Source organism: Cicer arietinum, chromosome 5, assembly GCF_000331145.2.
Source record: "Cicer arietinum cultivar CDC Frontier isolate Library 1 chromosome 5, Cicar.CDCFrontier_v2.0, whole genome shotgun sequence".
Classification (NCBI taxonomy): Eukaryota; Viridiplantae; Streptophyta; class Magnoliopsida; order Fabales; family Fabaceae; genus Cicer; species Cicer arietinum.
This window is the reverse complement of record NC_021164.2, coordinates 38,857,002-38,869,087: the sequence shown is the minus strand read 5'-3', so window position 1 is coordinate 38,869,087 and position 12,086 is coordinate 38,857,002. Positions and strand designations below refer to the sequence as shown.

Sequence of the window (12,086 nt, the reverse complement as noted above, 5' to 3'; positions counted from 1 at the left end):
TCATTTCTGTAGATGTAACACCAATAATTTCAAGTAATGGCATCCGATACCTACATGTCTTGTATGTGCTATCCAAAATCAATATTATGTGAAAATTATTTACAAGACTGATAGCGTCTGGATGAGTCCAAAAGATATCCCTCAACTCATTTGAACCCTCTACCTTCCTATATCGATAGACATATTTGTCGCGTTCCATCAATGTCAAAAGATGTTGCATTTCTGTTCTGTTACCTCTAAGTGATGAACGATATGCTTGACGTGCATTGTAAACTTGTTTTATTGTCGTCAAACTTGTAACATTATGATCCTTTATTGTCATCAATATGTTTCTTGGTTTGATCATATTTTTCGTCATATCACCAAGTACAACTTTCTCTTCTTGAGACAATCGGCCTAAGAAAGCATGACCAGTCAGTTTTTTGGCCAATTCGTGGTTATGGACACCGCATATTACATGCAGATACCATCCATCACCAACATTTGATGGTGTACCTCTCAATCTTAAAGGACATTCACATTTTCTACTCCAAGTACTCCTCGTCGGTTTAGCATTCTTCCAATGTCTATATTTACTGCTTCTTTCACAACCAAGAATTAATTTTGTCTTTGTTCTTGGTCGTGTTGTCGCATTTTCAGATCTAAAAATAACAACGACAACTCCATTTTCCCTTCCAACATTTCTAGCCCATTTTAATAAATTATCTCGCGTATCAAACATCATGTCGGTGCTAAATACATCAGTCAAATCAACCATAACATCTTCACCTTCCTTGTTCAAAGCATCATTCATTGCATCAAAATCATCATACCTTTCATCGAAATCACGTTCCAAACAGTCATTCATATCCTCAAAATCAGGTTCGAAACCTTCATACATTTCATCACTATTGTATTCCCCTTGGTCCATTTATCTGTATCCAGAACAAAGGAAAACTAAATTTTTAATTTTTTGAAGATAACATGTACGTGAACTGCAATTCACGTAAGTTTACGTGAACTGGGTTCACGTATGTTTACGTGATCTGAAATCTAGTAAACGTACGTGAACTCAGTTCACGTAAACTTACGTGAATTGCAGTTCACGTACAAAACTTATTTTCCAAACTTTTTCTGAATACGCAATTTCATATCACGTACGTGGCTTATTATTCCATATTCAAGGATTACGCAATCTTAGTTCACGTATGTGTACGTGAATTCAGATTGCGTACAATATGAGGATTCAAGTTTCAAACTCCATTGATTACGCAATCTGAGTTCACGTAGGTGTACGTGAACTCAGTTTGCGTACAATATGAGGATTCAAGTTTCAAACTCCATTGATTACGCAATCTGAGTTCACGTAGGTGTACGTGAACTCAGTTTGCGTAGAGTATGACATTTTTAATTTTTTTAAAACATACGTGAACTCAGTTCACGTAACTCCAAAACGTACGTGAACTGAGTTCACGTAAAATCCCCAGATTTAAAAAAAAAATACGAACCAAAATACAGAGCAACAAACATACCTTTTTATGTAGTTTTAACCACAATGTGATTATCAAACTGATGTGTTGTAGGTTATGAATGAGTGATGTAACTTTTTAATGATTTTGAGTATTGGTTAGTGAAGTATGATGATTTTTGTAGGTGAGTTGTGAGGTTTGATGAAAATTGATAAATGAGAGTTATGGAATAATAAATGTGTAATATTGATGACAGAGGCATTTTGGGCATTTTGATTTTTTTTTTTTAATTTTGAGGGGTGTGACTAGCATTTTGGGGGGTGTTGGTAGCATTATTGTTATAATAATAATGTTGACTTTGGGCTGTTAAATGCATATATATTTTTCCCATCCATCCATTCCACCGATCTAAATTCAAGGAATCCCAAAATGTTGTATTCTCTGTGATGCAGCATTAAGACCGTGTTTGGGTGAACCATCAAATGCAAGAATCAATTAATCTAATATCGAACATGAAGAGGCTTCATAGTAGGAATCACGACGAGGAAGAACTCAAGTCGGAGTCGTACAATCGCTCTTCTTCAATTTCCAATAGAAAATGTTCTCTATTTACTTCCACGCGCTTCGCTTCTCTCTTTCTCCTCACTCTCTTTCTCTTCTCTCTCTCATTCATTCTTCCACATTCTCCATCAACAATAACAACTACTTCTCTCCTTCAACTCAAACAAACTCAACAACAAGGTGCTTTCTTTTTTGTGTGATTTGATCTTAATTTATTCATGTAATGTCCGTTTCAATTTGGTTAATAGTTTATTAAACTTGGACCCTATGACTTTGTGCGGAGCCTAACTTTTTTAATTAATTTGGTCGTTGATATTCGATTACTACTTATTTACATGTTCTGATTTCTGTTATTATTTTCCTCTTTTGGTGTCTGATTCTGTCTTAATTAATTAACATAAGGTCACTTTCAATTTGGTAAACACTTTTAACCTTTAGATCGTACTCCCTATTTCGTATTAACTGTCTTTTAAAGGGTTTATTTTTTTCTTTAATCCTCCGGACAAATGACTCTAGTAATCTAGAGTTTGGTCTGTATTAGATAAATTATTAGTCACACTAGGTAGTTAGACTAACTAGTTAGTTATTAGTTAGACTAATCAGTTACATAGACTAGTTATTTGTTCTTATTGGTTATATAGGTCTTCATATAGCAACAATTCTCTCATTATGGAATAAATGTTTCTCTCATCTCATCTATGATTGAAATCAAGAATAAGAACCTAGTGACAAAACTCACACTAAATGTGGAAAAGAGAGGTAGTGCAGGTTTGAACCTGTGACCCAACATATCAAATATCATGTAACCCATTACCATATGAGCTACACTTATGAAACTAGTGCATCCGACTTTAATCAAAGTTTATTAACTAGTTGAGTCGAGCCACTTGTTTTCTTATAAGGTTTTTTACACTAAATAGTTGAATAAATAAATTTAGTTGTTTTTTTATGAATTTTTAGTCTTTTTCTATTATACTCTTGATATTTCATTTTTCTATTGCAAATCTCAGTGGTAGATAGTTAAGACTTAAGGGTGCAATTGACAAAAAACATAGTTAATGAAACTTTGAACTTTAAAATAAATATAACAAATACTATATAATAACAAAAAATTTGTAAAGAAATATAGTTAAAAAGAAACTTAGGGAGTATGTACGAGTGTAGACTATATTTTTTGATGCTTGAATTGGTGGGTAGTGGGTACTGAATTAGGATGTTGGCTTTTGGTTACCACTTGTTTACCTGCTCTAATTGCCGTTCATTAATTTTTATGCATTTATTGGTTTTCTCTTAGTTTTGTTTCACATAATATGTTTGCATTGCATAAGCTAATGTACATTATAAAGAAGACTTAGCGTTTTGTATTATATTGATTATAACAACAGGAAGTAAAAGCAAAAACTCACAGAACAATGGCCAGTTTAGGCTTTTCATTAGGTTTCCGATTTTGGCATTTGTTTCTCTTCCTTGCAAGCATTTTGGTACCTTTTGGTAAACCGTTAACCAAGTGGAAAAGTGTTTTAACTATTTTCATATTAAATTATAAGATATTTTTTATAAGTTATCGCAAGAAGGTTGTAGACATAATCTTAAATATAGCTTATGGACATGTAATAAGTTTTTTTATAAGCTCCTCAAATCTCTTATACAAGTGATTATGTCATAGGATAAGTCCAAACAAGCTGTAAATAAGCTCTCTATGTTTTGCTGTGTTTTTTTTTTTTTTGTTTCCTTTGTGTCTATGAATCAACTGATTTTCCTAATTTGTATGTTTGTTGGTCTAATAATAATGGAATTTCATATTCTTTTGTTCTTAGGCTTGAACATTGGTGCCTCTGATTCTGCTGAGTTCCTAAAAGATACACTACTTGGTGGACTTCTAGCAGCTGGATTTGATGAAAGATCCTGTCTCAGCAGGTATCATTCAGTTAAAGGACTATCAGGGAATCCATCTCCTTACCTCATTTCTAGATTACGAAAATACGAAGCTCTCCACAAAGAATGTGGACCTTATACCAAATCCTATAATAAAACGGTGAAAGATCTCCGTTCTGGTCTTTTAAGTGAGTCTCCAGATTGTAAATATGTAGTATGGATTTCATATAGTGGGTTAGGAAACAGGATATTGACCTTAGCTTCTGCATTTCTTTATGCTCTCCTCACGAACCGTGTTCTTTTGGTTGATCCTGGAGTTGATATGGTTGATCTCTTTTGCGAACCGTTTCCAGATGTTTCCTGGTTTCTCCCTCCTGATTTCCCTCTCAACAGTCAATTACAAAGTTTCAATCAGAAATCTGATCAATGTCACGGGAAAATGCTGAAAAATAAATCAGTTACAAATTCCAAAGTGCCTTCTTTTGTCTACCTTCATCTGGCCCATGATTATGATGACGAGGATAAGCTTTTCTTCTGCGACGAAGACCAAAAATTTCTTCACAAAGTACCATGGTTAGTGATGAGAACCGATAATTACTTTACTCCATCACTATTCTTGATGCCGTCTTTTGAGCATGAGCTCAGTAATCTCTTTCCAAACAAGGAAACAGTTTTCCATTTCTTAGGAAAATATCTGTTCCACCCCACAAACAAAGTTTGGGGACTTGTTATTAGATACTATGAAGCTTATTTAACTAATGTTGATGAGAGAGTAGGGATCCAGATAAGAGTTTTTGACACTAGACCAGGTCCATTTCAACATGTATTGGATCAAATATTAGCTTGTACTTTGAAGGAGAATCTTTTGCCTAATGTTGTGAAGAAGCATGATATACCTAGTTCATTTGGAAAATTTAAGTCGAAAGCAGTACTAATGACATCCTTAAGCTCTGGTTATTTCGAAAAAGTAAGAGACATGTATTGGGAATTTCCAACAGTGACCGGGGAAGTTGTTGGAGTTTATCAACCAAGCCACGAGGGACACCAACAAACTGGGAAGCAAATACACAACCAGAAAGCTTGGGCGGAAATGTATCTGTTGAGTTTAACCGACGTGTTGGTCACTAGCTCATGGTCTACTTTCGGCTATGTTGCGCAGGGGCTTGGAGGTTTGAAACCATGGATACTATACAAACCTGAGAATGAAACAGCTCCTGATCCTCCTTGTCAACATGCGATGTCAATGGAGCCGTGTTTTCATGCTCCTCCATTCTATGATTGCAAGGCGAAGAGAGGAACTGATACAGGTGCACTTGTTCCACACGTAAGGCATTGTGAAGATATGAGCTGGGGTCTTAAGCTTGTAGACAATTAATGGTTAGCTCATGAATACTATTTTGACAGTCAAAACTGGCTTAGAAGTCTAGAAAATTTAGTTGTACGATAAAATTAGTTATTGATTTCAAATTTATCTAGTTTTCCACTATTTTTCAGTTAATTGAGTAGTGCATGGTATATTGATTAGCATCTTAAGGTTATTAGAGTTATCTTTCTTTCATATTGAATAATATTTCTGTTCTGTTAAATATAGTTCAATAGGATCCTTTGATCCTCTCCATTTGGCGAGGAAATGAAGATCTCCATTTGCTGTCATTATAAAAAAATTTAAATGGTAGAGATTTAATCTTTATTAATCAACTACCAATTGTAATAATATAAATAAGAAATGGTTATGTTGTGTTCTACTAGTTTTTGCTTGCATTTTAGATTTTGTTTGTGTTCAAGTCCTTTTGCCATTGGTTGTTGCGCCCTTCGCCTAATGCCTGGCGCTGCATCACTTGCAACTCTTCATTACATTGTCTTTTCTGTCAGTGTTGTTGGTAGTTTCGCCATTTTCACTTGACTGTGGAACAAGTTACGTGCAGCATATACAAGATCAGGAAATCAGCACCCAAGATTAGATGGGAGCGGCAGAGGATGGTTGTGGCCAAATGGACCCGGGCGTCACGATTGAATGGAACGATGGTGATGTTAATCGATGGGGGTACAACCATTTTTTTTTTAAATTAAATTAATTTAACAAAATTAAATTTCAAATATTGAACCTTTTTTCGACACACACTGGATTAATATGCAATGCCATAAAGATCTCCGTTTCTTCTCTTAATGGAGAGAACGTTTCTTCTCTTAATGGAGAGAATAACTCACATCAGTAGATCGAGTTGAAGCAGAAGTCTTAGTTTTTATTTGCTTGTCAAAATGGGTTGGTTCAAGTATAAATTATACTACTTTCTCATAATAATTAAATTATTTGATTATTTTATATATATATATTCAAAATAATGTATAAATAAAAAGAATAAAATACTATTTTTATTGAATTATTTTTGTTAAATATTGATGTATTATCAACGTTATAAATAAATTGTAAAATAAGATATTGCTTTAGAAGTTATGCAACTAATATTAATTAAAAGGTACAATTGAAAAAGAAATAAGTTAAAAATTGAAAGGATTATATATTGAGATAAATTATTTTGCAAAAGAGTAACTTACTGGGGAATGGAGGGAGTACTAGATTTTCATCTCTATAATAATATATTTGATTCTTGTAAAAAGTTTCTTGTTTTTATACTTCTAAAATTCATCATCTCTAGCATCCGAGATTACTATTTTTCGTCCTTGTAATTTATTTATTTATTTTTTATGTTTTCATCCATCTAAAAGGATTTGGATCCTCTCCCGTTCTCTTATCCTTTATCCTCTCAGGTTTGGAGAGGTAGACAAAAACAAAAATGAATAAAAAATGAATTGTGTCTATTTTCACCAAATATAAAGAACAAAAAGAGAATGAATTGTGTCTATTAGATAAATTGAATTGTTTTAGGGCTCAAGGAAAATTTAGAGACTCACATGCTAACATGACACGATGTACATTATTGAGTGCCACTACAACTTGAAATGGCCATATGACCTTCTCTTACATACAAAAGAATTTAACATATCACAAAGTGATAGAGATGAAAGTTAAATTAAACTTTCACCAGAAAAAAATAAATTAAATTAAATAATTCAGATTTTGGAGGGAAGAAATCCGAAAAAATAAAAAGGACCAATATTAAAATTTCACTCATGGAACAAAATAAATATAAAGATTAACATGCATGGTTTACTCAACAGGATTAAAAAACAATAATAATTTCACACAAAAAAAGCAATAATAAATGTCACAACAAATGCAGTAACCATCAACATTCACATATATTATGATCTCAAAAGTATTAGAAAGCAAGATCAGTTTACATATGATAAAGTGTTGGTTTACATTATCAACCACAGTCGGTTAAGGAATGCATGCAACATCCGATCATTTTAACCAGACAACACTTAAGTGCTCTAATGCCATTGAAATTCAGCTTCATTCTGATCCAGGAATCAGTTCTTTCTTCCTTCAGATAAGATAATATGGTAGCCATGCCTGCATAATCACCATCAACACAAATGTTAGTAGTTTCGTAGAGAACTTACAGATGTTTTTGTTGATACTCCCTCTGTTTTAAAATAAGTGTCGTTTTATTTTTCAATGTAATATTAATTAATTTGTTCCAATTTCGGCCCTAGTTTAATATTGTGTGCACCTCTTTTATTTAAGTCATTATATTCCACTATGCATTTATGACAATTTTTAATAGTCAATTGTTTAAGAGGACAATTGGAAAGCAATTTGATGATTTTGCTGAAACTTTTCATTGATTTTTGGTCTCTAAGATCACTAAATTGAGACTAAATATAAATGAAATATTTTAGGACTAAACTTGATAAGAGAGTATTTTATATACACTAAAACATATTTAACCACAATTATAATCAAAGGGCACAAGGGCAATACGTTGATTTGAATGGAGCACTAGTAACTCCAACAGGTGTGTTGAAGGCAACTTCCTGAAATGGCCCAGCCATCTTTCCTCGTGGAAACCATCCAAGGTCTCCACCCTTCTTTCCTGATGGACATTCAGAATACTCTTGGGCTACCTGTGAGGTCCGTGAATTATTAATTAGTCATAAACAATTGAAAAGACAATATTTCTATATCAAGTTCAATAGAATAGATTCTTATTTCTCATTTCCTTCCAACAAACAAACATGCTTTTTTTAGGGGATTGGGGACCAGGATTTCCAGCAGTCGGTAATTGAATGGCGATTGCACAACTCATAATTTAACTTCATCAAATCAGATTGAGTACAATTTGAAATTTGAGTCGTCTGATCTTTCTTCCAACAGCTGAATTCACGACTACTGGAAATGAGGACTGCATGGAATCCATTTCTGTCGAGAGGGGGACGTGAAAATAACCGTGGCATTGTACTCAAAATAAGTTTCTCAGACATTTTAAATAGAAAGCCAAAAATGGGTTAGGTGTATAACCTCCAAAAGGAAAAAATACCTTTGCAAACTCAGCTGGAGGGACCTTATCCCCATTGCTAAGCCAACCATCCTGCAGCTTCTTGTACGCTTCGTTAATCTTACCTTGTTTCTCACATAAGATATGTCTTGCTGTGTAAAGTCAAAAACCAGAAATAAATGTACTTCCAAGAGAAAATCAATGTAGGAAACTTATCATATATGGTTACAAGGGTGGTTGTGAAAATGGAAAAAATTTCTACCTTTGACATAAGTGCAAGTACCAAGCCCATCTCCACCTTTCGCACCTTTTCCTTTTCCCTTGGAAGCATTCTCATCGCTTCCACTTGCAGCTTGCTTTCCCTTACCCTTCCCTCCTGACTCCTTTGCCTTTGCGTCTTTTCCCATTCTTCCAACAACTCTTCATCATTTCAACCAAACAAGTCAACAACTATTAAGAAATTACAAAAGTCACACAGTAGAAGTCATGGCAGATAGAAACTAAAAATTTTCAACAAAATTTCCAACAATCAAAGCACAATAATGAAGAAAACTAAAAAAACTCCAACAGAATTATAGTTTCAATTAAGCTTCCATCAGAGCGAGTTATTGATTCATTGTTGGTTGCTGTTAGAATCAGTTAGCTACTAACTTACTATTCAATAAGGTGTATAAATACACTTTGTATCCCTTCAATATGTATCATTTTAATATGAAACCTCCATAGTGTTAAACACTTTCTTTAGCTTTTGCTCACTTTTTTATTCCATTTGGATACCTAACATGGTATCAAAGCTATCTCGATCCACTGAAGGCCACCGAGAGGTATGAACTATGAAGTCCAAATTTCAAGGGATTTTGACCCCAAAAACTGAAAGGTATCCAATTTTATAACTATGTAGTCAGTAGCAGATAGCATAGCGTATCGGCTGACCCTCAAAATGCTATAGCGGTGTAGCGGGTAGCGGTATAGCCGCTGCGTTGAAAAGTCTAGGGGAACATTTCGAAGCAATTAATGTTTAATACCATACACAAGTAAAGGGAAAAAAATAGAAAACTGCAAAAACTAAAGAAACATTCCAAGTCATAACTTCAAAAACTAATATTTCAAACATAATATAAAGCAAAGTAGCACATAAGTTCTAGCCTCTAAGGCTCAAAATAACACATCTAATATTCAAACATATTAAAAAGCAAAATAGAAACTGGATAACAGAGTAACAAAGTGAAACTGAAAAACAGAGTGGGAGTGAATGGGTAAAAAATAGGGCACGGGAATGAAGAAAGGTGCAGAGAAAAAAGAAAATAAAGAATAAAGAAGAGCATGAAGGAGAAGAGGAGCGGAGAAGAGAAGTCAAAGAGAACAAGAGGATGTTTGAGTGTGCTCTGTTTTTATTAGGAGAAACAGAGCATTTTTTGGATGAGCAAAGAGCAGCAGAGAAGAGGTGCCAATAAAATATTAAATGTGCCTTTTTCCCAGAGCATTTACTGTTTCATTTTTCCCAGAAACAGCATTTTTCCCATTGCATTTACTGTTGCGCGTTTTTCCTATAAAAAGTGCTTCATCTTCTGCACGAATCATCCGCGATTGACGGCGCGACGGCCACAACCCTAATCTGCGACGCGACGGCCGCTTCTGAGTACGTAGTTTTATAATAGTCGTGAAGAATATAAGCAGATTGCAAATCCTTTTAAAATGATCCTTAGTGTGTATGCTAGGGTGCCTCAATAATCAAAGGAGTCTTCTACAAAGAATGAGTTTGAGGAACTCGAAGCAGTCTCGACTATGGCGTTATAGATGGTCCTTTTGAACCATCATTATCAACCACTTCCAATGTGGCTGATGTTCCTGATACTACTACTATTTAATCATCTATTGTGCAAACTCATACTACTACTATTTTGTGTTTCCTTCCCAAGTCGGTTATGGTGGATGTCTACGACACATCAGGTTACAAGGGGGACTGTTAGAGGATTAGGTTCTGTTAAGCTTTTGCTAGAGTTAGTTTCTTATTTATTGTAGGTTGTTGTTAGAATCAGTTTGTCGGTTCTATTGAACATAAAACCTCCATAGTGTTAAACACATTCTCTATTTTTTGCTCTCATCCTCGTCCCATTTTGATACCTAGCAAAAGACATTGACATTGACCTTTTGATATCCATAGAGATAATAACTCAACAAAACAAGTTTATAAACTCATTAACAGAAATTAATTCATGAGCTCAAGACAAGCCCATGACTTTTAACCGCTTAACCAAAATGACTAGCAATATCTATCAAATTTTCGCACACATACTCAATTTCACACTAAGGTTACCCCTGGATAATGCATAATCAGTAACCTGTCTAAGTTTCACAACTTAATTTCAGTCAAGGTGTTGAAAATGCAGTCATCGGCACCACTGAGTGAAAAGTTAGCTAGCTGCTTACAATATTTTTAGGGTTAAACATGTTTTAACTACCTATCAAATTAAGACCTTTCTAGTTTAGACTCAACACAAATTTTTATTCTATTCCATATTTAAAGAAAAATTACAAAAAATGGGGGCTTTTAGTCCCTTAAGAAACTAAAAAAAAGTCTCTATCAAAGTATAATAGGGACTACAATCGACTAAATCAATCCACTAATTTTACAGAGACTGAATATACATTGAATCAATTTATTTAAAAGCAAACTTTCCAAGAGTTTCATCGTAACCGTGCTATTAGCGGCCTCTATTGACTAAAGAGAAGCAAAGTTAAATCAAACAGAAAAAGCACAACACCACACCAGAAACATTATCATAATGGCTAACAAATTAAGACAAAGCAATTATTGTCATCTAGTTGTCGAAGAAACTGTCAGAAAACTATTAATACTCAAAAGTATAAAAGAAAAAGAGAATGTAATCCCAACACATATGTATTAGCCAAGAGTAATCAATCAAATTAATGAAAATATGAACCTAGAGATTGAAATTCAAGTTGGATTTCAGAAACTGGTAAAGTATTACAGTAGAGTGTAGCTGAAAACCCCCCAAAAAATCGTAGACTAAAGAAATTGAAAAGCACACATCAAGGGAAAATGGTAAATAAGAACGAAAAAAATGAATAAATTATGTAACCGTTTTCACCTTTAAGCACAAATCTAAGGAAAAGTTGCAGACTATGAAATCGAGGAAGCAAAATCAACGATGAAGACTCCTCACTCACACCAGTGGAGAATCAGAATCTCCTTTCATTTCGCTTCTTTCGTGTTTACGTTGTTGCTAGGCCCATACAACCTAGGCCCAATTGTTGCATTTTCTTCGGGTGCTACTATTCGTACCCGTATTTATGCTAACACACCCATATTTTATTTTTGAAATAAACCATCAATTTAGTCTTTGAACTATTTACCCTATTTTCAGATTGATTCATAAACAACTAAAATCTACTAAAATATCTTTAAGTTATTCATCAATCCAACAGTTTATTCCCTCCATTAGTTTTCTTATTTGGGTGTCCGACAATTGACTATTTTTTTATTGTTAAGTCTTCAAGCCATGACTTTTGTGTTGGATCACTTTGTTACTATGTAGCTTAGGTCTTGTGTAAGTTTAGGAATAGCTAGCTGTAAGACCCATAATTTTAAAATACCATTTATGTATTTTTGGTGTATTTTGGATTTTGGGTCGGAGGCTTTTAAGCCAAAGTTAATAATATTTTGGAGTTTTATAATCAAAAATATATTTTGATGCCAATTAAAATTTCTCGTCGATAAATAAATTGAAATTAACTACGGTGAATCCTTTACGGATAATTCAATGTGTTTCGGGTG

General features: G+C 33.9%; 3 protein-coding genes across 4 annotated transcripts; 1 reads left to right on the top strand and 2 right to left on the bottom strand.

The window, feature by feature from the left end:
* Window positions 1-910, bottom strand: LOC101495786 (uncharacterized). The gene is made up of 2 exons (XM_004499970.1): window positions 104-910; window positions 1-6 (listed from the first exon to the last, which is right to left on the bottom strand). The coding sequence occupies exons 1-2, from the start codon at window positions 908-910 to the stop codon at window positions 1-3; spliced, it is 813 nt and encodes a 270-aa protein (XP_004500027.1).
* Window positions 911-1,849: 939 nt separating this feature from the next.
* Window positions 1,850-5,470, top strand: LOC101512086 (galactoside 2-alpha-L-fucosyltransferase-like). The gene is made up of 2 exons (XM_004499953.4): window positions 1,850-2,189; window positions 3,827-5,470. Exons 1-2 carry the CDS (start codon window positions 1,931-1,933, stop codon window positions 5,257-5,259), a joined length of 1,692 nt encoding a protein of 563 aa, XP_004500010.1. The 5' UTR covers window positions 1,850-1,930; the 3' UTR covers window positions 5,260-5,470.
* Window positions 5,471-7,121: 1,651 nt separating this feature from the next.
* LOC101511770 (uncharacterized) lies at window positions 7,122-11,542 on the bottom strand. Of its 2 annotated transcripts, none has more exons than XM_004499952.4 (5): window positions 11,401-11,542; window positions 8,550-8,707; window positions 8,330-8,439; window positions 7,774-7,916; window positions 7,122-7,362 (listed from the first exon to the last, which is right to left on the bottom strand). In XM_004499952.4, exons 2-5 carry the CDS (start codon window positions 8,692-8,694, stop codon window positions 7,320-7,322), a joined length of 441 nt encoding a protein of 146 aa, XP_004500009.1. In that variant the 5' UTR covers window positions 8,695-8,707; window positions 11,401-11,542; the 3' UTR covers window positions 7,122-7,319. The 2 variants fall into 2 exon arrangements, with proteins under 2 accessions (XP_004500009.1, XP_027190009.1); XM_027334208.2 differs by lacking the exon at window positions 11,401-11,542 and adding an exon at window positions 11,233-11,373.
* Window positions 11,543-12,086: the final 544 nt, after the last annotated feature.

Bases quoted from the DNA above. Each gene is read 5' to 3' on its own strand.
- LOC101495786 (XM_004499970.1), bottom strand. From the start codon at position 910: ATGGACCAAGGGGAATACAATAGTGATGAAATGTATGAAGGTTTCGAA.
- LOC101512086 (XM_004499953.4), top strand. From the start codon at position 1,931: ATGCAAGAATCAATTAATCTAATATCGAACATGAAGAGGCTTCATAGT. The intron at 2,190-3,826 runs GTGCTTTCTTTT...TTTTGTTCTTAG, and splicing joins CAAACAAACTCAACAACAAG to GCTTGAACATTGGTGCCTCT.
- LOC101511770 (XM_004499952.4), bottom strand. From the start codon at position 8,694: ATGGGAAAAGACGCAAAGGCAAAGGAGTCAGGAGGGAAGGGTAAGGGA. The intron at 8,440-8,549 runs GTAGAAATTTTT...GACTTTACACAG, and splicing joins TACTTGCACTTATGTCAAAG to CAAGACATATCTTATGTGAG. The intron at 7,917-8,329 runs GTATTTTTTCCT...CGGACCTCACAG, and splicing joins CTCCAGCTGAGTTTGCAAAG to GTAGCCCAAGAGTATTCTGA.